Source organism: Acanthochromis polyacanthus, chromosome 3 (genome assembly GCF_021347895.1).
Source record: "Acanthochromis polyacanthus isolate Apoly-LR-REF ecotype Palm Island chromosome 3, KAUST_Apoly_ChrSc, whole genome shotgun sequence".
In the NCBI taxonomy this organism is placed as follows: domain Eukaryota; kingdom Metazoa; phylum Chordata; class Actinopteri; family Pomacentridae; genus Acanthochromis; species Acanthochromis polyacanthus.
Window position 1 is genome coordinate 38,734,712 of NC_067115.1, and position 26,155 is coordinate 38,760,866.

The following is a 26,155-nucleotide window of genomic DNA, read 5'->3' on the forward strand; positions in this document are numbered from 1 at the left end:
TGACCGACCCCTGCTGCTCTGAGCCCGGCCAGAGGAGCAGCAAAGACGCGGGAATATGTGAGTGGTTAGGATTAAGGACATGTAAAGGAGACTTGCTGGTGTTTTTCCTCCTATTTTGCAAGGTAAGAAGATGGGGAAACGTGACTATGGAGCTCCAGTAACGTGAGGACTTCTATAAAAAGGTAGGTATTGCAGGAGCACAGATCAACCCATTCTCCCTCTTCTTTCTTTACATTCAGTGCACTGTCTGTCATCTGCATTTGCTTAGCTTGCCTCTCCTCATGCAAGCTAAATGTTTCTCATCAAATGGACTGCCTGATGAGTCTCTGAGCCACTCATTATGAGACTATTTTAATCCAGAAAAAAAAGAAAAACTTGCAGAATTGTCAGGTAATTGCTGTGTGTTTTGCACCCTATGTGAATTTCTCTTTGGAGATTAATAAAGTATCTATCTATATCTATCTATCTATCTATTGTGCTGCAGGCCTGTAAACCCACCTGATCCAATCAAACTATTAGAAGTGCTGCAAATGTAATGCTGCTCCACTAGATAGCAGCAGATTACTGTGTGTGCGTGCATGCATGCACGCGCGTGTTAGAGACAAAGATGGTCTGTTGCTTCCCCCTCAGGATCTGAATGCTTTTGATGAGCATGATCAAGTCCACCTCTGTTATAAGTCTACTATTTTTTTCTGCCGGGCATGTATCCTAGTTTCCCTCTGTTGTCTCTCCTCTACAAATTCTATCAAAAAATGGAGGACCACCTGCCAGCAGCGATTGCTTTGGGAAGAGGGAAACTGGCTGCAACTCAGAGCTTTTTAGCATTTGATAGGGTCTTTTCATTCCCCTTCAAAGGCACATGGAGACAAACTGTATGAAATCCAGGGAAAAACACTCTTTCATTGCACTCTCCAGTCTTTTTAATGTACACGTGTGCCCACTCAAAGATGTCTTTATGAATGCACTGCACACGCACATACTCTGCATGTGCTCTGATCAGATAGACTTACATGCGAAGACTAAAAGATCATGATCTGGCAACCCAACACCTTTACCCTGTTGTAGGACAGATCTGGAAATCTGACCTGTTCCCTCAGGAAGAGGAATAATTTGGTTGATGGCACTAATAATCACAGCCCTGTTACTGATCCGTCACTGGCTTGTGTGTTTGTGAGAGTCATTCCTCTGTCACTGATACCCAGAGGGAAGACGTCATATATCTTAGTCGTGGGTGTTTCTCCTGCCTCTGCTCCTTCTCCTGCTGTTATGTATGTGAAAGTGGGATGCCTACTTTGCTTATTTACACATACGCAACAGCTTGTTCAAAAATTATTTTATCTTCAGATCTTCACTCATGTAAACACACCTGATACCATTTGTCACTCTGTAGAAAGTAGATTTAAGGTCAGACAGCCTTAATGTGTGTCTTCTCATGCACCAATGTAGAAATTTGAGGATGTTGATTATTGGGTATTTAGAGGTGTGATGACGACCTGCTACCATTCAAGCTTATCCATCTTCTGCATCCCGTTTCTTTCTTTCTTTCTCTCTTTCTTTCTTCTCTCTTTCTCTCTCTCAACCTTTTGTATTATTTATGCCCCGCCCCCTCAGCCACCCAGAGATCTCCAGTTTCACCTGTAGAGCCAGATGACAAATTAAGACTCCTTCTACGAGCCACCGCAAGGAGCTCTTCAAACACGAGTACGCACATTCACATACATATCCACACGCAAACACACACGAGGGGGCGACTCATCTCTCTTTCGTCCTCACACACATACTCATATACTCGCGCACACACACTCGCTGTCACATACTCTGAGGAGGCTGGCGTGAACAGAGTGTCGTGTTGAGTGAGTGAATGTGTTGTAGTGAGCAACAGAGGACAGAATAGGTCAAAGGAAGAAGCTCTGTGACCTAGAGACACTGGCATAGTGTTTTTTTTAACTGCTGAAGAAGAAAACTGGCGCGTGCGACGAAAGAAATTTTGAAGATTGCAGGCCACGAACACCACACTTCCTCTTTTGTTCCATTTGTCATTGCAGCTGAGGTGACTATGATGGAACGCTGTCCTGAAGAAGGAATTCTGTGTTGCTTTCTGCAGGAGAAAGACTGGACCGTAGCACTTGAGCTGGAGAAAGAGCTGCACATTGTGTTTGTGTGTTTTCAGTGCTTGCATCCACTTTTACAGATAGCAAATGCTGTGGAGATCATACTGTGATGGAAATTAGCAAAACCAACACAGTAAAAATATCCTGCGAGAGCTTACTGTGGAGTTGAGCTTCACCATGCTGTGCATACAAAGGCAAATTTAGATTTATAGAAGGTGTTTGGAACTCAGACTCCCTAAACCCACTGACCCCCTAGCCTACTGCTGAGCTGGGCATTGAGGGGTTGAGTTTTGTAATCTTCTGCTATATCTATGCAGAGATCAGAACTCTCAAATAAGAGACTGATGGATAGAAATTGGACATTTCTGGGTCATCTGTATGCATTGCAAATACGTCAGAGCTCTGACAGTCAAAGAACTGTGTGTGGGATCTGGAGCAGGAAAATGGGATTTAGTAGCAGCTTTGAGATCTCTGGATAAGGTAGTAGTTGAACCTGATATGTATAAGACAGTTTGTGGTGCTTAGCTATGGGTTTTGAGTTTTCGTACTGTTCCTGAATGGAGCAGAGATATAAAATGCCAGAGTGAACAGTGCTTAATTTGTTATATTTGTCTGGACAGAAGTCTTCATGGGGACCGGATTGAGGCGGTGTAGAACTGCATTGGCCAAGTGTCACTACACAGACACTGAACCTGCATGTAGTACCTGCACAAAGTCAAGCAGGCATATCTGAATAGGGAATCATTTAAAGGTCAATTTTTTTTCTTTCACTTGAAATCCTACTCTAGCATTGCCTTCAAAGCACTGTAAGGGTAATATCTCTGTGTTTGTGTGTTTGTAGGTTAATTGCATTGCATCCTGTAGAGAGGGAATGGTGTGCTCCTAGCCACTCATCAAAATGCCTGGCAAGAAAGACGCCAAAAAGGACGTAAAGAAGGGTGGAAAACCTGAACCAGAGAAGAAGAAAGAGGAGGAAAAGAAGGGGAAGGAGGACAAGAAGGGAGGAAAAGATGACAAGAAAGCTGGCAAGGATGATAAGAAAGGTGGAAAAGATGATAAGAAAGGTGGAAAGGATGATAAGAAAGGGGGAAAGAAGGGAAAAGAGGAGCCATCCAAGGGGAAGGATGATGGAAAGAAGGGAAAAGACAAAGGTAAAGGTAAAAAAGTAGAGTCTGAGGAAGAAGAGGAGGAGCTCCTGAGTGACGAGGACGAGGATGAAGAGTTCAGTGATGAGGATGAGGAAGAATCTGAGGATGACAGGAGAGGGAAGGGGCGAGGAGGCAAGGGAGCTAAAGGAAAGAAAGGAGGGAAGTCTAGACGTGGGGAAGACTCAGAGGAGAATGAAGAGGAGGATGAAGATGAAGAAGAGGATGATGAAGATGAAGAGGTTTACAGCAAATCCAAGAAAAAATCCAAATATGACCACCACTATAAAGGAGGGAAATCTGATGCTGATACAAAAAAGAAAAAAGGCAAAAAGAAAGAAGAAGCTCCACAGATTCCAATAAAGGAAATTCCAAAGAAAGGTCTGAAGAACATGTCCAGGATGTTCATGAAGTTTTCTGGTATTAAGAGGCGCAGAAACAGCAGGAAGAAGCTGAAAAGTACATCACGTTTGTTCTTGGGTTTAGGGAAGAGAAAGACCCGACTTGCCAAGAAGAAACGGCGGAAGTCTATGCTGAAGAACACATCTAGATTCATGATGAGGTTTAAGGCCAGCAAAAAGAGGAAAAAGGAGAAAGAGGCCAAAGACAAGGAAGCAGCAAATGGTGGGAAGAAGCCAACCTATATGCTGCTTCGTCTAGGGGGAGGGAAAGAATCAAATGACAAGAAGGGTTTCTTCAAAAGTTTGTTTGGAAAAAAGGATAGTGACGGGCCTGCTGATGACTTCAAGAACAGCAGCCTATTACTGGGTAAGGTTGCGGCGGCAACTAATTGGCTGACCAAGCGCTTCCTATCCACCAAAATGCGAGGAAATTCAAGACATCATGGCTGGGGTGGGCGTAGAGCACATAGCCAACAAGCTAGCTCCAGAGGTCACCTCCATGGTTACCATAATGATGGTTTTGAACATGGAGGGGACATGTATGGATATGGTCATTCAGGCCACCAGAAAGGGTATGGAGGGTATGACAATGGTTATGGAGACGAGGGTCAGTTTGATTACTATGACGATAAGGCAAGGGGGGCAGACTATCAGGACCTGGGTTACTATGAAGAAGAAGGACTGTATGATCCAAATGCAGAATATTATAAGGGTGATCTTTATGATGAGGGGATGGGGGATTACTATAACCCTTACTCCCCTGCCCAAAGTTACTATGACAACCAGGAAGCTGATTACTATGATTACCAACAACAACAAGCAATGTATGGTGAGGAGGGTCTGGACTACTATGCACAAATGAGTGAGGACCTCATGTATGGAGGAGAGGTCGATGAATTCCTTGACCCTCAGGCTCATGGTTACTATAATGAAAATGGTGAGACAGTTTACTATGGAGATGGTCAAATGGGTTACTATGACAGTGGACAGGAAGGTTCTTATGAGAACCCTTGTGCAGCAGGTATGGGAATCCAAGGTGTTTTATCACCAGACTATCAACTTAGCTATAACGATGCTGGCATGCCCTACCAAGACTTCAGCTCCCAGCAGACAGTTGGATTCCAATCAGGAGGCCAGCAGTTGTTTGGCTTTGAAGGGCAAGGACTAGGTCAACCACAGGGACTGTTTGGGGATCAGCGTGCTGGACAGTTGGATCAATTTGGGTATGATACTGGTGGAGTTCAGGGAGGGGACGTGACATTCAGAGTTCCTAGACCACAGGTGCGTCTGTTTGGGAGAGAGCGTCTAGATGTTCCCTTGCCTCCTCCACCTACTTTGCCATCAGATCCAGAATTTGAAGACATGTCAGAAATCCAGTATGAAGACCAGTTTCCTCTTGCACTGGGTCAACCTGGTGGCATGATGTCATTACAGCAGCAAATGGCAATGTCACAGCAACAACAACTAATGATGTCTCCTCAGCCGCAAATGATGATGTCCCCACAGCAAACTATATTGCCCCACCAAGAACCAATGATGATACCCCCTCAAATGATGTCACCACACCAACAGATAGTGTTACAAGAGCAAAACATGTCCCCCCAATTGATGCCATCACAGACTTTGACACCCCAGCAACAAATAATGTCACTACAGCAACAGATTTTGCCCCAGCAAATGATGTCCCCACAAGAGCAGATGATGGCACAGCAAATGATGTCGGCACAAGAGCAGGTGATGCCGCAGCAAATGATGTTGCCACAGCAACAGATGATGTCTCCACAGCTGATTTCACCACAGGTAATTCTAGCTGTGCTATGTCACTAATTCTGTTTAACCATACTCTTCAGAGCTGGAGTGAGTTACATGCCTTGTTTTAAGAAATCCCAACAAATGTGGAAGGACACTGTATCTCTACCAACAAAGAAAATCTTGCTTAACATTGGTACCTCTAAAGTAATGAAATCCAAAACTATAGTGCAACACAATTAATGACAGTAGTGCTGGAGTAACTAAAACATTTCTATAATATACTATTAAATAGGAATAATCAGTGGATATTCTTGCAGATTAGAAAATCTCCAAGTTATCTTTTATAACCATCTAATCATTATACTTTTTATTTCTAATTTTCTCCTCAACCACTCACTGTATCTATGACTTGAAGGGAAGAAAAAGTTGGAGAACAGAGGAGTGGTTTAATACCTGTGAAGCTGGAGTATTACTTAAATTCATTTTTGACACAACACACCTGACATCCAGCTCACTTCAGGAACCAACTGCTAACAAACTGCAGCAGATTATGAGGATCGTTTTAAGCATCAGTTGGTTATACAATGTGTAGCAATGGAAGAGTTGCACCTTCTACAGGTGTTTCTCAGCAGCATGGTAATAAATAGTTGGTTTATTAAAATAGTTAGGTACACAATAGTATTTCATCCACTTTCACTCGTAGATGATAACTGCATCCTTAAGCTTGCTAGATTTTTCTGTTTTCCATTTATCATACACTATTTTGTTTTTAACAGCAGCAAATGATGTCTGACCCAGTGATGATTTCGCAGCAGGGTTATGGACTACCATCAATCCCTACTCCAACTGCCATGATAATTAAGCAAGCAAGCATGTCCCCCCTTCCTGCACAGCGCCTGCAACCCTCTCCAACTCCATCCCGCCATTCTGTTATCATGCCCTCCCCACAGATGCAGCGCCATCCTTCTGCAATGGCTTCCCCAATACTCTCTCCTATGCTTGTTCAGAGACACAGACTCTCCCCACAACCATCCATGAGGAGTGGATTCATTAATGCCCAAAGACAACCCTCTGTTATGTCAAGACTGATGTCACCTCCTTCCTCCGCTATGGCCTCCCCACTCGCTCGTCACAGAATGCAGCCTCAAAGATTACCGTCTCCCATAGCTCAAGGATCCTCAACCACCCGCCCCCCCCGTACCTCTGTGATTCAACGTAGTCTTCCACACTCACCAGTAGCATCAATGAGGCAACGCTCTCCACCTCCGTCACCCCGTGCTTCAATGAGGAGGCCAAGTCCCTCAGCATCACCCACTCCTGCCAGCAGCCCATTTGTAGGGAGAAAGATGCATAGGTCTCCCTCCCCTCCTCTCTCCCCTGGTCATGCATCCCCCCCTCACTCTCCACAGCTCAGCAGAAGACCATCTCCCTCTCCTTCCCCATCTCGCCGTAGTTTATCCCCTGCAGGGCCCAGGCCTGCACCAACATCTCCAACCCTGTCTCGACGGTCAACTCGGCTTCTCAGGGACCCCACACCATTGGCCAGGCCTAGATTTGGGGGGAATGTTCCTTTAGGCACTGTTAGACCCTCTCCAATGGGTCTCCGAGGGCGTCCAGTGCCTCCACCGACCCAGAATGTGCGGCCATTCCGTGCCTCCTCTGTAAGAAGCAATAGGTCTTCTGTTCTTACAACTGACTCCTCCCTTAACGCCTCTCCTTTCCACTCACCTCACATGGTCCACCGTGCTCCCCTGAGGAGGAGAGAATCTGGCAGACTTCCTCCACGTCCAATAGCTCGAGGACGCCCCCTAATGGCCCAGCAATCCATAAGAAGGATGCCTCCGGCCTCTCCACAACTCTGTCTTAAACACATGCCCCATCCTGCATCCCCACACCTCTCTCCTCAAGTTTCTCATCAGTCCTCCCCCCAACTGCCCCCTCGTGCTGTCCATCCACCCACTTATAAACCAGAACCTTATGTGTCTGGACAATATGCTGATCCTTACACTGATCAGCCACAACAGTTTGTTGTTTCCTCTTCTCCCATGCTATCTGGTGCTTTACAGAACCAGGCTATCCGACAGGCGTCTTACTCTTCCACCCTTGGACCAGCGTCAACCCAAATTGTAGGTATAGATGACATGGGTACAGAATTAATAGAACCTTATGTTCCCTTGTCTCCTACACTGTCTGGTGCAATACAAAACCAGGTAATTCGGGATGCATCCTATGTTCCTTCACTACAGAGACCAGTGTCTCCTTATGAGCAACCTATGGCCCCTTCATCTCCCGCATTGTCTGGTGCTCTGCAGAATCGCACTATACAAGATGCATCTTTTGCTTCCCATTTACCTAGGCCAGTGTCACCTTATGAGCAGCCTTTGCCCCCCCCTTCCCCAGTGCTGGCCAGTGCTCTGCAAAACCAAGCAGTAAGAGACGCATCCTATGTGTCTCCTCTTCAGAGACCTCAGTCACCATATGCCCGATCTGTACCTTCTACTCCAATACTCTCTGGAGCTATGAGACATGGTCAGGCGCTAAGAGGCATGGCTTCTTATCAGACTCCACAGCTCCGTTCACCGTATGGGCCAACTGTTGTTACTCCATACGATTATATCTCTGAACCTGGCCCAGCACCACTGCTCCACGATGCACTGCAAAACCAATCTGGTTTGCAGAATGTCTCAGCTTTAAGATCCCCTATGATGCAACATCGTAACCCTTATGCACCAGCTGGGCCTCAGCTCCACAGTGCTCTTGAGCAGAGCCCAAACCTTCGCCAAGCATCTTATCAGGCACCTATGCAAATGAGACGGTCCCCATATGGGCCCCAACCACCCTCTTCACCAATGTTAGGAAGTGCCCTGCGAAACCCCCAGTTAATGCAGGCATCATACCGGTTGCCAGATGGAACCTTGGTGTCACCTTATACAGATCCACGCTCCTCCCCTTTGCTTGGTAGTGCATTGCAAAACCAACAAGTCCGTGGAGCCTCATACACCCTGCCTGATGGATCAGTTATTAGGGTCGGTATAAAAGGAGTGTGTCATTCTTACTTTCTCATTTATGTTTGTCTAAAGCAATAGTAACTGTCTTATTACAATAATAATATGACTTTGTAACCCTACCTACATAGGACCCTCGAGTACCCCAGAAGCCAATGTCTCCCAACCTGTCCAGAGCTCTTCAGAACCAGGACCTCAAGTCTGCAACATATACTCTTCCTGATGGCACCATTATAGATCCCAGACAGCAAGTAACCCATAGCTCACAGTCCTTTACTTTAATTGAATTTACCTCTCATTGCAGTAAACCTTTTTTCACTCTACTCCTACCATTGTTAACCATGTATTAGTTAAAACTAATGAATTTTTTTCTCACTTTGTTATGTCTGCTCATTTAGCAAACCATTTCCCCAAACCTGGCTAAGGCCCTAAACAACCCACTCTTGCGTGAAGCCTCCTACTCTCTTCCTGATGGGACAATTGTGATCGACCCTAAAAAACAGAAGTCACCAAACCTTGCAGCAGCGCTTCAAAATCCTTACCTAAAAAGTGCATCTTACACCCTGCCAGATGGCACTATCATCATTGATCCACGGAAGCCTGTCTCTCCAAACCTATCCAACGCCCTTCAAAACTCTGCACTGTGGAGTGCCTCCTTTACACTTCCAGAGGGCGTTCAAGACCCCAATGTACCTGTATCACCCAACCTTGCTAAGGTTAGCTGTGGATTCAGAAATATAAGTGTGTTATCTTCCTCTCCTTCTCCCTCAAGCAGTATGGATTGTGTACATAGGTATGTGTTTGGGCATTTGAAGAAGTCCCCACATGTTGACATAGCTTTGGTTTTGCTAATCACAGCTAGTAACCTAAGCTGCTGCTTTAATTCACTAGAGACTAATTAACTTGCGCTAGTTTAATAATATCACAGGGCGTCCTTAACTGAAACCAGCTGTTGTAATCCTTAGGCTCTCAACAATGCAGCCTTGAAAGGAGCTTCATACACCCTCCCAGATGGAACTATGATCGTGGACCCAAGGAAACCAAAGAGCCCTAATTTGACAGCTGCCCTGCAGAATCCCTATCTAAAGGGTGTGTCCTACACACTGCCTGATGGAACCATCATAATTGACCCACGAAAACCAGTTGGCCCTGACCTGTCTAAAGTATGTACCTATACTATAGTTTACCTTTGCTGCACTATCTTTTTTTGTTTTATTTTCTCTGTTTTCAGTAACTGGGTCCCTATGTTTGTTTAAACTCAAGCATAGCATTCCAACCTACGTGAACTGTACAATCGTAGTTTGCACATTTAAGTGAATTATAGTCATCATAGACTTGAAAAGGTACCTGGTGTCTTTCTCTTGCCATCTCTAGGCTCTTCTGAATGAGAACCTTCGTAATGCGACATATCAGCTTGCTGACGGTTCCCTGGTTATCCCTGGCCAGAAGCCATCATCTCCAAACCTAGCAGCTGCTCTAAGGCAAAACCAGGCACTTCGTTCCGCAGGTCTCTATCATCTGTCTGACAACTCTGTACTGTCAGGTGTGCCTAAACCCACCCCTCCCAATCTTGCCTCTGCACTGCAGAAGGAGGACTTACGGGGTGTCAATTACAGGTAGGAAACTACACTATTAATGGAAGCTAGGACATATTACCCAACTGGCTGCTCTGGGAGTTGCACAGAATTACGTGTTAAGAAAGCCACTATCTGGACATTAACTTTTTACCAATGTAGAAAGAAAAACACAGTAAACCTATCCCAGAAACAAAACAAGATTGTTTGTCTCCAAAGGACTGTAGATGATCCATTGCATCCTAAAGCGGAAATTTCACTATTGAGCAATGTTTGCTGGGAATGTAACAGTGTGCATATTCATCCTGAACCCTCTTGTACACAATAGTCATTTTGGTATGAAACACTCAAATACTTATGCAGTGCTTAATTTGTAAATCATAAGGTACCGGAACACATGGTGCACATGACAGCGTGGTAATGTCAAGACAGATACAGGTCCCGGAATGCATTCAGAAAACAGTGCTGAAAACAACACGCAAATGCCCACGTACCATGCTGTGGCACTTACAAGCCTAAATTTCAAATAGCAACCATAGTATAAATGTTCTGACAATTATTTACTATTATTATTATTATTATAGGGCTATACGCTGCACAGAACAGACACCGTTGAAAGAATGCCCACTTCACCAGAGGTGGGACTTACAGGATATGGTCCGCAATTAACATGAACAACAACACATTAACAGGTCTAACTTGTAAAACTTTTTTTTTTAAAGTTCAGAGCTTCAGAGCTAACAATGGATCACACAAATCTTCTATTGTTATCATTTAAAATCTGGCATGGCGGCCTAATAATAGACAGTGTGCTTACCATATTTAACAGTCCAAAACACCCCACATCACGGCCATGTCCGGATTCTCCTCCTCCTCCCTGTTTCGACATCGACTGCGTGCGTCTGTGGCATCTCTGCGTCCTTTGGCCACCCATGACCTCACATATGGGACCGGATTAAATGTAGCCGGGGGGTCCAACAAGATTTATGAAGAGTAGAGGTGATATGGTGGATGTGAGCAATGAGGCACGGTTAGGAGTGCAAATCAAGTTCATTTGAGAAAATCCGCGCTCACACTCAGCACTTGAAACAGGAATGCTGTTTACAGCAACAAGTAATTCCAGCAGTTCATCAGGGATGTCTTTTCCATCAAAGTCTCTGTACATTCTGTAGGCCCTTATGACTGAGCGTGGGTCTGCAATGTTAAAGCGCTGACACAGCGACTCAACCTCAGTCTCTCCATACAGCGCTCCTGCATCCTCAGGCCAGTACTGAGGGTAAAGCACCTTTAACTCCTCAATAAACTTGTTGTATCCAGTTTTATCTAACAACCGGCCTCCTTGTGATAACATGCGGTCCTCCAAATTTTTAGCCACAGTTAGGAAAAACTGCTTTGGGTCAAGTGTTCTGTCACTTGATTTTCCTTCGTTCAGTGTGACTCTATGGAAACAGTTATCCTCAATTCCTCTCTGGCTGACTGCAGTGTAGCGCCCTGGTCGATCTGACATGGCCTCAAGTACCCTGATTTCCCGACAAATTGTCTTGTGTCCCGAGATGATGGTGATGTCTCATTTTTGAAGCTCAACGGAAAGCTCCGATAATTCTTGCAATGCATCGCACATGATGCCCAAGTTGTTCACAAATGCATGTAAATGGTAAATGGTTGTATTTATATAGCGCTTTTATCCAAAGCGCTTTACATGATACATCACATTCACCCATTCACAAACTGATGGCGGGAGCTGCCATGCAAGACGCTAACCACGACCCACCAGGAGCAATTAGGGGTTAGGTGTCTTGCTCAGGGACACCTCGACATGAGCACGACGGGCCGAGGATCGAACCGGCAACCTTCCAGTTACAAGACGGCCACCCTACCCACTGAGCCGAGCCATGCCATGCACGTGATGATATGCGCATTGCAAGTCCACTGTATATTTGCTTGGTAACACTATCATGGGATGAATCTTCCAATGCAGTTTTGAAATGCTTGTAAAGTGCTGGGTAGTTCTTCCACACTGCTTCAACTGTTCTAAAACTTGATGCCACCCATCTAGTGTCTAAAATCAGACCTATTTTGCATAGCTGGACATCTAGGCTCTCTGCAGACTCTCTCAGCTCCATTCGGTTTATGTTAGATGTGCTATACAGCGCATATAATTTGTCCATCAATATTTTAAAGTGATTTACAGCCCCCATCTCTTTCACTACATCCGCGACAGCGAGCTCAAGTCTGTGGGCTGAGCAGTGCCACACAGTAATGTTGGGGAAAATGGCCTGGAGCCGACTTGCTACTCCGCTTTTGCGTCCTAACATGACAGAAGCACCATCACACGTTATTCCAATTAGGTTTTTAGAGAGGAAATCCTGAGTTAAATGCAGGCTCTCTAACACAGACAATAGTTTATGGACAATACCTTGAGCAGTCAGATCATCTAGCTCTGCGAGATCAGTAAAAATGTTTGTTGGCTTTTCCATATCTGGCAACTGAACTCTGAGGTATATTATCAAGCAACTCTTTTTGCTTAAACTGGTTGACTCATCCAGCATTAGACTGAGTTTGGGTGCGCACTGTACTATTTTTTCAAACAGTTTTTTTTCATTTCTTCAGAAATGTGTTTCGTATGTTTGCACACGCAACGTTGGAATGTAAAATCCTTCCCATATCAAGTCCATTTAACTCTTGACAATCAATCTCATGTTCAAGCCATATGCGGGACGGTGGCGTTTAGCCTCCTTGTACGCAGTGTGAAATATGCGAGCTGTAGTGGCTATCTGTTCAGACTGACTATTAATTAAGACCTGTCCTAAAGTGTCTGATTTAGCCTTCTCAAGAATACTTGCTGCTGCTAGGTGAGCCTTGGTACGGGCATGTTCAAATACTTTTTTTCTGAGTGTGCGCTACTTTTTTAAAAATATCCGTAGCAGATGACGTGACTGTGCATGAGACCCATTCTTTTGCAAGTTTTATCCCCCCTGTCTTCTCTGGTCCCAGAGTTCCCACAGCCTTACATGTTGTGCAGCCCAAATCTGAAGTTTCCATAAGAAGCCAGGGGTAGCAAGTCTGCTTCAGCTTGAACTGAGCTTCTGTCCAAATTGTTTTGTAGCCCATCCCTGACACGTTGCTGGACGTCCCACATTCTTCTCCACTCAATGCGCACTCCTCTGAATCTTCCTGTGGCAAAATTGAGCTAGCTGATGCTGTGGTTCCCGACTCTTGCTCCAGCTCTTCTTCTGCCCTGGGGTTAGCCACGTTAGCCTCCTGAAGCAGTCGGTCAGCATGACCGCTGCAACTGCCCTCGTCCGACTCGGCGTCACTTGCTGGTGTTATTCGGACTCGTTTTGAGTCATCATCGCGTACCCCTTCCTTCTTTTCAAAAAATGACAGTAAATTTAACTGTGATATGTTTGATTAGCCCTTTGCTTACTCTCTTCATGAATAATCTCAGATGCGACAATTTTCTGTCAGAGGCGGGGTTTGATTCAGTGCGTCAGCAGATCTGCGACTCTTTTAAATGACTTTTATTTTTTGACTTTTAATTGTATTAAACAACGTGAAATTAGTAACATTTGTTCTGTGAATTAATATGTTTATATATATATATATATATATATATATATATATATATATACATATATTATTTCATGCAGTTGACATGATGTTTTTTCCTGTGACGGAGGTACCGGATCTGCTCATATAAGTCCCGGAACACAGACAGATCAAAATCAAGAGGTGCCGGATCCTGTTCCGGCAGGATCCAGCACAAATTAACCCCTGTACTTATGGCAATAAATCACAAAAATTTGTGTTTTTGAAAATGAATTTAAACAGTGTTTTTCATTTTTCTGCTTTCTCTACTGTAACTTTTGTTTACACTTACACTCCTAATGTTCAGCCTAACAGACTTATTTACATCTTGGACTAAGTAACTGTGTCCGAAGTTTGTCCAGTTAAAATGCACGTTTCAATTTCAGAGGGTCTCAAAGATTCTTTTTCCCATATCAAAGCTTGTGGACAAGGCACGTGCATTGCAATTGAAATTACATTGACAAAATTGCACAGAGCTATTTAAGCATCATATTTTGCCGAAGTAGTACAACCATGTTAGAATTATTTTTTGTTCACAGGCTGCCTGAGAAGTCTCTTCTCACACGTCGGTTCCACAACCCAAGCCTGTCTGATGCCATCCAAAACCAGCACCTCCGTTATGCCTCATACTTGGTGCCAACAGGACTGCAGGGTGAGGACAATCGCTATGCTGTGATTCCTCCATATGGGCCACGCTCAGGCCACTGGGCCAGGAATGCCCAAGGAGGTGGGGAAGGAGGCGAGGATGTTTGGGCAGCTGAGAGGGTTTTACCACATGGGACGGTCCAGAATTTGTCTAAGTGGTCCATGTACAGAGAAGATGGGGTGTTAGAAAGATATTCACCTACATCTCGAGTTGACGACAGACAGCCTCAAGATCCAGACTGGACTCCTGACAGAGAGGCAATACCAGGTCATAGCTGGCATGACAAGGTATGAAATCATGTGTTTACTAATATGTGTCTGTTCCCTATTTGTAGGAGGATTTATGACCTCTTTTAATTTGTGACTGTTGTTGTGGACACTGGAGAAGTCTGGTTTCCACTAAAGAATTCTCCTGACAAATTACTACTCAGAGTCGTCTCTCAAGTCAAAGCAAAGTTTTACTTGTGCAAGGAATCGACTTGCACAGAGCACAGTCTGGGCAAGTGACTGGTGAAGGGTGAAAAGAGCACAGCTTTTATACAGACACATAAACATGAGTTACACATCTTGGTATGTGTTATCTCTTGGTTGCTACAGGCAGGCGGGTATGACTGGTTTCTTATTCTTCAAACTCCTGTGCAAGCAGCTTGTGTCCTTGTTCCTCTTGTAGAACACATCACACAGTATTACAATGAATAAGAACAGTCAATCATCAAATACAATAATTTTCATAACAGACACTACATTGGAATAGGAATGAGTGCATTATAGACAGTGTGCGAGCAATAACTGTGAAGTATACAAGCTGCATGCCCCACAAAATGTTTTTCCTGTAGAGTTCAGAATCTGTATGTATTACAACAGCTCTGCATCAAGTGTTGACAACATGCCTCAAGCTTTGGCATTGCTACTCGCCAGTGTTGGAGTAATTACATGCCATTATGTGTTTGTGTCCAGATCTACTCTATTTTAAGCATGCCTACAACAGGCCACAGGGTTAAACGCTGGGCGGAGGGAATGGAGGATATGACACAGCTCCCGTAAGCATAATCCACTATTAGCAAACAGCCTCACTGCTCATTCACTCATGTCACACCCTCACAAGCATTTTGTTGCTCCGACACAGAGTAGCACAGTTCATTTCATGGCACTTTCTTCAAGCAGCAATTTGCTGTGTGTCCCAGTGTACCTGTAGGCTTTGGAAGTCTTCAAAAACTGGTGGAGTTCAGAAAGAAAGTTTTATCATTATGTCTGTTAAGTATGAGTATTTTATGAAAATGCAACACTTGCAGATCTGTGTGCAAGTATCATCACTTCAATACCTGAGGAACCCTTGCATTAGATATTTGTGTCACTTCATTGGCTTTTTAGAAATCAGAAAGATCATGATTGCCTTTGAAAAGTAATTAATACTGGATGTCAAAGAGAATGTGGAATGCTATTCCAGTCTGGGAATACATGCTTTACCTTCCTGTCTGTTTAATTTCAGTGAGCTGAATGAGACCACAGTTCTGATGAACCTGAAGAAACGCTATGACCAGGAGCTTGTATACGTATGCTTAATTTCTAATATGCAAACTGATACCATGAAATGACACCGACACTGTCAGCTGTATCCCTTTACTTTCTGTCTTTCCTCTCAGACCTATATTGGCAGTATCCTTGTGTCTGTGAACCCGTACAAGTTGCTCAACATTTACGGCACAGATATGGTGCTTCAGTATGAAGGCCACGGTCTGAATGACAACCCTCCGTAAGTGACACCTGTTCGGTCTTTCTTATGTTCAACAGGAAAGTAATGTTTTCAGTCTTGTTTCTTCTGTTGATAAGAAGAGCATCTAAAAAAGATAGAAACATTAAGACATAAGTTGTTCTCACTTTTCATAGACTGCTGAGCACACTTTAATGGATGCATCTGCTATATTTAACTTATAATGATCTAACTATGTGTGTTTTCGAAAAGAAGGGCCAGATGCTGATTAAGAGCTTCTAATAATTTGGGCTCAGTAAAATGACACGTTTAGAGAATTATGCAGCTTTAGTAGGACTATGAGCTCTCTGAAAGGTTTCTAGTTCTTTCCAGAGACATGATTAATATAACTCTCTGACTGACTGTGTGCTTGTGTATGATTGTGCTGCTGTACAACATCTGTCTACGTGTGTCGTAAGCTGTGCTCTGAGATACAACATCGCGGTGAGTAAAGGTGTAAAATGCCAGCACTCTCAGTAGTAGTGAGGACATCCATAGGCGTAATGCATTTCCTAGAGCCTTACCCTAACCTTAACTATCACAACTGATTGCCTAAACTTAATCCTTACCCTAACCCTAACCAAACCTCAATTCATACCTGTTCTCTAAAAACAAGTCTTCACCCTCAAACATGGCTGTTTCAAAGTGAGGACCAGCCAAAATATCCTCACTTTGTAAAAATGTCCTCACTTTGATAGTTAAATGCAGAAAATGGTACTCACCATGTAGCAAGTACAAGTACACACACACACACACACACACACACACCAGACATGCACACATCACAAACGAGAAAAATGTTTTATTGTGTTGCAGTCATCTTTTTGCCATTGCTAATCTCTCATATACCACCATGATGGATGCCAAAAAGGACCAATGCATTGTGATCAGGTATGAAATTCTGTCACTGTTATAGATCAGCCATTTAACTTGATTTGCAGCTGAAGGCACAAGTGCAAAAAAGGAAAATACAAAATGTTTCCTGTATATACACTGCATAGAGCAATTAAATGCTAAAAGTACTCATGCAAGTTAAGCAAGGTTTTTGCAGAGGAGACTTCTTACTGCTATTGCACTTAGACCAAACTCCAAGTCATTTTTTTTCTTTTCCTGAGATTACTGTTTTAACAACATCCATGTTCTTACCATACTGATTTCCTGCCCAGATTGAATATTTACAAGCACTAAAGAAAATTAAATGAGTTAAAGGCTCATGTTAATGGTCTTTGTTACTCCAGTGGAGAAAGTGGGTCAGGAAAGACTGAAGCCACTAAACTGATCTTGCGTTACCTGACAGCCATACATCACAAACGCAACGTCACACAACAGGTAGATATCCAGTATCTGCTTGTACGTACCTGCAGACACACTTAACTTTTTTGGTTGCAATTTAAACTAATGCTTTGTTCTGTTCTTTTTTGTCATATCTATCATTTGCTTTCAGATCGAGGTAATATGTTCCTCATCTCATGTTGCTCCCATGACAACCTCCAAAGGTTGCAATGATAACATTTCTGTCTGTGATGATTGGTCAGATCCTAGAGGCCACGCCCCTCTTGGAGTCTTTTGGGAATGCCAAAACAGTGTGCAATGACAACTCATCACGCTTTGGCAAATACACGCAGATCTACATGGACGGGTGAGTAGAAACTCACTGACAGCAGCAGTGGAGCTTTTATGGTATTGATTTTAAATGATGTTTAAAGAGTGGATTCCACAATATACAAAAGAAAACACATGAAACTAGATGGGAATCCAACCTTTATCAGGGTCCGAGCACCAAATAGTGCGAAAACCTAAACATACTGCTTAAAAATACTTAAAAACGTGTGAAACTTTGCACACACAACAGGACTGCTGAAAAATTTGATATTTTAGGGGAATTGCATAAAATGGGATTCTACCGTCAAACTTTAAAAGTGTTTAATAAACACCTTAAGTACATATATATTCCATTCTTTCTTGAGTCTTGAAATGTGATTAAAATAGATTAAAAATGAATGATATTTAATTGTGATTATTTGAAATTAATCCACGGCAGCCGTGTGATTAATCTGAGTAATTAATCTGTGTTTTCAAGAATGGTGTAACATTCGAAGCAACACTGTAATGCTATATTTGGATTGTGAATTAGATAAATATTACAGAAATTATATGAAGATCAGTTCGATGTTTTTGTGGGTTAGACCACCCTGCTTCTAACTCCCTCACTTATTCCTATTAAGAATATGTTTTATTCATCTTAATTTGATCACGTGATATTTAAAAGTCATCTTCTCTTCAACCTAAATTTCAAAACACTTAATATTCATTAAATATTCAACCTATTCTTGGTAGGGACAAGAAGATAATCACATTCAGTATTTTCTTCTCTGGTGACATCAGTTGGTTGTGGCTATGGCAACGTGTGACATCATGGATTTCAGCGATATTTCCATTAAAAACCCAGACGCCATTTTCTACATTAGGATGGAGGTTTGCTGTAGTTTTCATTCAATAAATGTGGACCTCTTCAACAGCAACAAACAGCCTATATTTTAGCTAAACTGTGACTAGTCTTTCTCTCGCTCTCTCTCTCTCTCTCTCTCTCGTTCTCTCTCTCTCTCTCTCTCACTCACACTCTCACACACACACATAAACACACACACCTTGATATGCTAACATGTAGCACAGTTTGATAATTAGTTGATTTTCCATTAGTACTATGACAAAGAACATCCAAACACATTAGAAATGCATGACCTGTTACTTTAGAATAGAATAGAATAGAATAGAATCAGGGCTGTAGTACTCGAGTCCGGACTTGAGACGTTTTGTTGTCGTCTCGGACTTGTCTCGGACTCGTTGGTATTTGACTTGGACTTGTCTCGGACTTGGCCATCGGACTCGCAAAATATTTTAATCGTCTCGACCGAGTCCAACCTTGTTTTTATTCCAGGAATTAACTTCCTTCCTTAAAACAAACCTGAAGCCAACTGATTCAGATTTTCAAAATAGACAGGCATTGACATCGGCTGCCCGGTAACCATGGCTACCGGGCAGCCAGGCATGTGATTGGTTTACCTGACTGCAAGCGCCAGAATGCCACTACGCACGCGGTCTTTTTTACTGAAGTCATGTCGGTGATCCAATTTGCTTTTATAAATCACAGAGAGCTGCCGTTAGCAAAAATGTCTTTGAAAAGGAGGAAACATGAAGCAACTTGTAAATTTTGCAGCATAACTATATCGGAATTGTACGGAACAACATCTAACTTTGTGAGACACCTGCAGAGACACCACAAGGAGAGGTAAGCCACCGCCCACTGGTATTCTTTCTTTAAACAGCAAACTCCATGTCTTCATATTTTTACATTTTGATGAATGGAACAAAAGAACAGTTTCACGGGTGGGAAGATTAAACCTCGTGACGGTAGAACTGTGTCCCTGGGTAGATATTTTGCTATAGCTATATTCTTTCCTTTTGGGAAGTGAAGGTGTATTTTCCCAATTTTAGCTATTGATATGTGAGACGTTTGTGAGAGGCAATGACAGTGATTCCAACTCTGGCCCTCAGGGCCCACTGTCCTGCATGGCGTGGATGTTTCCCTCTTTCAACACAACTGATTCAAATGATTAGCTCGTGGTCAAGACGAAGCCAGATAACGACCCATTCATTTTAATCGTGTGTTGAAAGAGGGAAGCATCTAAACAGTTTGCACTGCTCAGTGGCATTGGGCCGCCAAGCCAGACCACGCCAAGCATCTGCCTCCAGCCAACCGAGTTTAATCTCCAGGTAGACTGCAGGCATCCCACACGTTTACCTCTTACCGTATCGGCCTGGCTGCTCAGTAACATTAATTTTTACTATGTTTCACAGTACCAGTCATTTATTTTTGTCTGAATGTTGTTAGCTTTGCAGCAACAACTTTAGCACAGTTTGCTAATCCACAACCGAGCCAGTAGTAGCTAGCTATATTACTGACTGTGTCAGTTTTGTAATTATTGCATTCAACTGTCACTAGTTTTTCCTGTTTTGTTTTTGCATGCTGTGTTCGTATGCTTGCATGTCGGTCGTGTGTTGAGGTTTTATACTAATGTTTGTGCGGCTTCAGCTCTGATAAAGAGACTGTAACTAGGCCAGCAGAATACGGCCATGTTTGTCGTTGCCAAGGCGGTGCACGGAAATTGACAGTTTAAGTGCACTGCACCTACCATGTGGTATGAAACAGAATAGAAACGGTTATCAGCTCCCTCAAAGGTCTACAAAGTGATTTTTAATCAGCCGGTAATACCGTTTACCGTGAAAAAAATGTGCAGAAGGCTTAGGGGTGTTAACGATTGCATACAATCCAAAGCCACTATGTACTAAAGTACTGAATTGTGAAATACTGTAAATGCCTACTGTTACGGTTTACCATTTTTAAGTAAAATGAATTCCTTGCCTATTGTTTGATTCCAGTACTAATAGATTATACTGTATTTCATTCTTCAGAGTGCAGGAGTACCGGACAAGCCAGCAACAGACATGTTCACAGCCGACCATTGAGTCCTTCCAACAGCGGACACCGCAAGTTCAAGTGTATAATATTTCTTCATCAAGGCAAGCTGCCATCAACCAAGCCATCCTCCACGACCTTGTCATTGGCTGTTGCCTGCCCCTATCAATTGTGGAAAATCTACGTTTTCGACATTTTCTATACACCATTGATGAGAGGTACATCCCAGTCCCCAGATCACTATAACTTACAAGCAGATACCTCAACTAGTGACCAGAGTCAAGGCGTGTATCAAGTCCAGTCTGGCAGATCAGAAATTCATCTCAGTAACTGCTGACATCTGGTCAGATCGCAGACTGAGGTCTTACCTGGGTGTAACAGCTCATGCTTGTAGCGCCACAGCTAATGAATACACTCTGAAGTCCTTCCTCCTTGACTGCAAAAGATTCAAAGGTTGTCACACAGCAGAAAACATTGTAGCTGCATTTGACGAAAGAATACAGTATAAGTGACAAGATAGACTTCATTATCACAGATAATGCATCTAACATGAAAAGCACTTTAAAGTGGTGATGACAGACTACTCAGATGAAAGTGAGGATGAGGAGGACATAGCTGGTAAACCACTGGATGAGGACTTTCCCCAAGGATCCCGGCAACAGCTGTCCTGTTTTGCTCACAGTCTTCAGTTAGTAGTGGGTGATGGATTAAAAGAGATGAAGTGCCTTTCTCAAGTAATTTACAAAGTGTCAAAGCTTGCAACTCTACTGCATAGCAGCACAATTTTCAAGGACAAGTTTGAGTCAGTGTTTGGTAGTGGCAAAAGCATCCCAGTGGCCAGTGCAACTCGATGGAACTCAACCTTTAAACAAATACAGGCTGTCACAGAATTGGATCATACTGCTTTGACAGAGATGTGCTCTGTGGACTTTAAGAACGTTGTTATCACATCAAAAGAGTGGGCCCAGTTGAGAGAACTCTGTTTGATTTTTGGACCTTTTTCTGAAGCAACATAATTAAGAGAGGGAGAAAAGATAATCACAATAAGCACGGTTGTTCCAACAGTGCTTGAACTTAACACTCATTTAATTCAGTTGGATTCACCAAAGAGTCTCTGCAAGCCGTTGATCAGGGCGCTTCAAGAGTCACTCAAGCGAAGGTTCTCAGGAATCTTCTTTGTACTTCATATGGCTGATGAGGACCATAGCCATGATAAAGCCTTCAGTCATGACATCTATATGCAAGCTGCCATGCTGGATCCTCAGTTTGGAATGAGCTGGGTTGACATGGATGTGAGGACCAGTGGCAGCACATTCGCCATTAAGAGAGAAAAGTCAAGAGTGCAATCAAAAATAAGACTGAAGACAATGAATTCAAATACGAAAAATGTTTTAAAGCATAAAAAATATACTAATTAAAATCAATTTGTTCAGGGCTGCTACTACTGTTAGTACTATAACCACTGCAGTTACTGCCACATCTAAAATTTGTATTCATATTACATTATATTTTCAAGGTGCCTATGAAGTTGTGTATTTGTTTTCTTTTTTTCCAGAGAGCTTGATAGCTGAAGCAGAAAAGATTGACCTTAATGACCTGGACAACAACCATGCTGGAGAGGAGTCCAGTGCAGAACCATGTCAGGATTCTCCTCCTAGTTCCAAGATTCCACGACTCCTGGCAAAGTATAACCCAACTCAAATCAGCCGTTGTGAAACCGAAAACTCAGAGTTTTCTATCTCAGAGTAGATCAACTCAGAGTTGCGGAAGAAACTCAGAGTTTCTTGAACCTGCTTCGTGAAACAGGCCCCCGATGACTTTAGAGGCACCCTTTAATTTTGAGGTATTCTGTGAGTACTGTTGTGTTCATTTTGACAGACACTTTTGTTTAGCTTATTTTGTTAAAATATGTTTTTGCAAACAAATTTATATTTGAGAAATATAAGATGATTAACTCCATTAAGAAGGCTCTGTTTTCACCTGCCTCTGTTTGTTGGTTTGTTTATGAGGATTACCGAATTTCAACTGATTTTCACTAAAGTTAGTAGAGGGCTGAATGTCATTTCACTTTCTTGCAAACGCTGCAAGATTAGTAATGTTAATTTATCAGTGAATACTGCATGGATCTTGATTTTGAAAAAAAATTACAAACTGACACATTTAGGATGTTATATTAGGATCTATAAAGAAGTATAGTGTGATGTGGGTCCAGATGACATCCTTATATAGCAGATTTGTTTTTGTTCTTTTTGTTTTTTTAAAGATGTTTAAGAGAAATGCTTAATAAAGTAACATTTTGTTTGTATGTTTTTGTTGTTTATCTGCACACACAAGATTATTGTTACATTTTCAATAATCTATTCGGAGTGAGGATTGCATGCTGTCCAAGGAGAGTGAGTACAGTAATGAAATTGCTCTAATTTGATCCTTTTTACACTGTACATCCTCTTGGATAACTATGAATTACAGTGCAACTGAAAACAGATTGTAGCATCACAAAAATTACAAGTGGTCAAGAAAATATATTTTTTTCTGTCTTAGGGTTTAATCTTGATCTCTTGGACTTGGACTCGGACCTTGTGGACTCTGACTTGACTTGGACTCGACAAGTCCAGACTTGGACTTGTCTTGGACTTGATAAAAGTGGACTTGACTACAGCCCTGAATAGAATAGAATGAATTTATTTATCCCCGAAGGGAAATTCAATTGTCTGGTCTCATCTTTTTGCTTTTGAATTAAACAGTCTGATTGCTGATGGCAAGAAAGATTTCCTGAATCTTTCAGTCCTGCAGTGCAGGGATAGGAGCCATCCACCGATGTTTTGTTGTTCACTGAGGCAGATGTGAAGTGGATGATCCATGTTTGTCAGAAGTAATTTAGAAATTTACTCAGTGTGTGTGTGTGTCTATTTTAACCATATTTCTTACATCTCTTTACTTACTATTTTATATTATTTTATCTGTACTTGCACCAAGAGCACCAGAGAAAATTCCTTGTAAGTGTAAAAACCTACTTGGTAATAAAAACCGATTCTGATTCTGATTCTGACATTTACCAGGGGTGTAATCAGCGGTGCCATAACGTCTCAATACTTGTTGGAGAAGTCCCGCATTGTCTTTCAGGTGAAAAACACAAGAACACACTCAGACACACACATGCACAACACAGCAGGTCAGGTGGAGTCTCCTTACACCTGATCCATAGTGAGAAATAAGGGATTGTAGCAGCATCCTTCATTCGAGTCCCTCAGTTACCAATTACTTGGTCAACAGAAAATTCACAAACACGATTCTGATTTGATCACTGTAGCTCAGAAAATAGAATAGAACAACCGCTTTATTTCTATTGATACGGTACAGTAGTTGATGCACATTGGAACAAAATTTCAGTACCTTAGTTTGCCATGGGACTGGAAAATAAAATAATTCCAAAATATATTTATAAATCACAATATATACAATATATAGATTATGTGCATACGGATACAGATCTATACATACAGTACATATATATTGTACATATATGTACACCCATACATATATGCTTACACATATGTATGTGTAAGTGTGTATGAATATGTATGCACGTACGTGATTTGTCTGTCTGTTGCATTATTTATTGACAGGCCAAATCGGAGAGAAACTACCACATCTTCTATGAGATGTTGGCAGGTCTTCCTAATAACGAGAAGCGGTCACTGTATCTGCAGGAGGCTGAGACGTACTACTATCTGAATCAGGTGAGAGAGAGAGAGAGAGAGAGAGAGAGAGAGAGAGAGAGAGAGACCAGGAAACGGAGTTAGTACTAACTGGTACTAACTACACTTCACTGATACCAACGTGTTTTAATACGAAAATTATTAGACCACCCTTGTTTTCTTAAGTTTCTTGTTCATTTTAATGCCTGGTACAACTAAAGGTACATTTTTAGGGACAAATACAATAACAAAAAATATAGCTCGCAAGAGTTTCTTTGTAATAACCAAAATCACCTAAGTTCTTACATCAAAAGCTCAATAGCTATGGCATTGTACTGCCTGAATGTAAGCAGGAAACCACTTTGCATGTGCAGTCCTGCTTATTGCATGAAATGGCCTCTTGTATATCCTGAGAATACAATTAAGCTTGAACATGTCAAATAGGATATAAAGAATTTTGCTTTCAGCTGCATTGTTTGTTGTGTTCATTGTATTCTTCAGGTAATATACCTTTAGTGGGACCAGGCATTGAAATGTCTACATGTTATATATATATATATATACCGGGCTTTGCAAAAGTTCTGTTACACTCAGTTTTGTGATCTTTAGAGACGTTTTCATGTCGGAGTGAAAAATTCCATTAAATAAACTGAAAGTTCTACCTTATAGGCAGGTGTCCTTAATACAAATTTTTTTCTCCGGTGAAGTTGTATCAAGATGGAAGTCAAAAGAGTTGAGATATCTGCTCTCCTTTGTGCTGAACATCAGCCGGATGACCGTCCACAGAGTTGCGGAGAGGCTAAAGAATGGTGAAGATCTTTCAGGTCTTCACCATTCTTGAAAGATCACTGAAAGATCTTCACCATTCTTGTACCTCTCCGCGACTCTGTGGACGGTCATCCGGCTGATGTTCAGCTGCTTGGCTCTGTCACACTTGTTGTGGCCAGCATGAAGGAGAGCAGATATCTCAACTCTTTTGACTTCCATCTTGATGCGACTTCACCGGAGAAAAAAATTGTATTAAGGACACCTGCCTATAAGGTAGAACTTTCAGTTTATTTAATGGAATTTTTTACTCCGACATGTAAACGTCTCTAAAGATCATGAAACCGTGTAACAGAACTTTTGCAAAGCCCGGTATATGTATATATATATGTATATATATATATATATATATATATATATATATATATATTCTCATACACTCTAGAGGCAAGAACTTTTTTAAGAACACCACTGTGAACTCTATTCTCAGTGTCTTTGTTAAAAACCAGTATTAATTCTGTGGATTTTGGGATGTATTTACTGCATTATCAGACTTTGCTTTTATTGATATGCACCATTTTCCTCATTTTAGGTATAATTGATGTTACCAGACAAAAGAAAAGAAGGGCTTAGTTATGGGATTGAGAAGATTTACAAAAGTCACAACTTCAGTACAAAAGTAAAAAAACAAATCTAATCATAGTTTGCATTATTCAGTTTTGCTCTTTGGCTTTTGAGTGTTTGAGGGGCGGCATGGCTCAGTGGGTAGAGTGGCCGTCTTGCAACTGGAAGGTTGCCGGTTCGATCCTTGGCCCGTCGTGCTCATGTCGAAGTGTCCCTGAGCAAGACACCTAACCCCTAATTGCTCCTGATGGGTCGTGGTTAGCGCCTTGCATGGCAGCTTCTGCCATAAGTGTGTGACTGGGTAAATGTGACATATCATGTAAAGCGCTATATAAATACAACCATTTACCATTTAGAAAAATCTCAAGTCTATCTCTTTAACAACCACAGAAACGACTGGAAAGAAACAGCTGAATAAAGAACCAAGAGTACAGATACCAATAACTGTTAATTAGTAGATAATAGTAAAAATGGATTCTGGTGAGTGACCCTTTATAGAATAATCATGTTTACTTTGTTGCAAAGCACACCAATGGAATGATTTTTTTTTTTTTTACAAATTAGATATATATATATATATATATATATAGCTATATATGTATTATGAACTAGAAGAAAGG

The 26,155-nt window shown here is 42.1% G+C and overlaps 2 protein-coding genes across 5 annotated transcripts in view; both read left to right on the top strand.

Moving 5' to 3' along the window:
• Positions 1-1,802: 1,802 nt before the first annotated feature.
• LOC127533163 (unconventional myosin-XV-like) lies at positions 1,803-17,347 on the top strand. Of its 4 annotated transcripts, XM_051945615.1 has the most exons (14): positions 1,803-2,050; positions 2,732-2,862; positions 2,953-5,457; positions 6,186-8,435; positions 8,546-8,665; positions 8,813-9,130; positions 9,380-9,577; positions 9,789-10,030; positions 14,116-14,509; positions 15,179-15,261; positions 15,711-15,774; positions 15,865-15,974; positions 16,788-16,862; positions 17,210-17,347. In XM_051945615.1, the coding sequence occupies exons 3-14, from the start codon at positions 3,010-3,012 to the stop codon at positions 17,343-17,345; spliced, it is 6,438 nt and encodes a 2,145-aa protein (XP_051801575.1). In that variant the 5' UTR covers positions 1,803-2,050; positions 2,732-2,862; positions 2,953-3,009; the 3' UTR covers positions 17,346-17,347. The 4 variants fall into 4 exon arrangements, with proteins under 4 accessions (XP_051801575.1, XP_051801576.1, XP_051801577.1 ...); XM_051945618.1 differs by lacking the exons at positions 1,803-2,050; positions 2,732-2,862; positions 2,953-5,457; positions 6,186-8,435; positions 8,546-8,665 and having other exon boundaries at positions 9,097-9,207; XM_051945616.1 differs by lacking the exons at positions 9,789-10,030; positions 14,116-14,509; positions 15,179-15,261; ... (2 more) ...; positions 16,788-16,862; positions 17,210-17,347 and having other exon boundaries at positions 8,813-9,207; positions 9,380-9,515.
• Positions 17,348-17,473: 126 nt separating this feature from the next.
• The window catches only part of LOC110970391 (unconventional myosin-XV-like), a 191,809-nt gene continuing 183,127 nt past the window's right edge, over positions 17,474-26,155 (top strand). Inside the window, exons 1-3 of the mRNA XM_051945996.1 lie at positions 17,474-17,610; positions 23,508-23,571; positions 24,075-24,188. Of these exons, the coding sequence (XP_051801956.1) occupies positions 17,474-17,610; positions 23,508-23,571; positions 24,075-24,188 (315 nt within the window). The remainder of the gene's footprint in view (positions 17,611-23,507; positions 23,572-24,074; positions 24,189-26,155) is intronic.

Coding starts and splice junctions, on each gene's coding strand:
- LOC127533163 (XM_051945615.1), top strand. CDS start 3,010: ATGCCTGGCAAGAAAGACGCCAAAAAGGACGTAAAGAAGGGTGGAAAA. Junction 8,666..8,812: donor TTATAGATCCCAGACAGCAA/GTAACCCATAGC, acceptor CTGCTCATTTAG/CAAACCATTTCCCCAAACCT. Junction 9,131..9,379: donor TATCACCCAACCTTGCTAAG/GTTAGCTGTGGA, acceptor TGTAATCCTTAG/GCTCTCAACAATGCAGCCTT.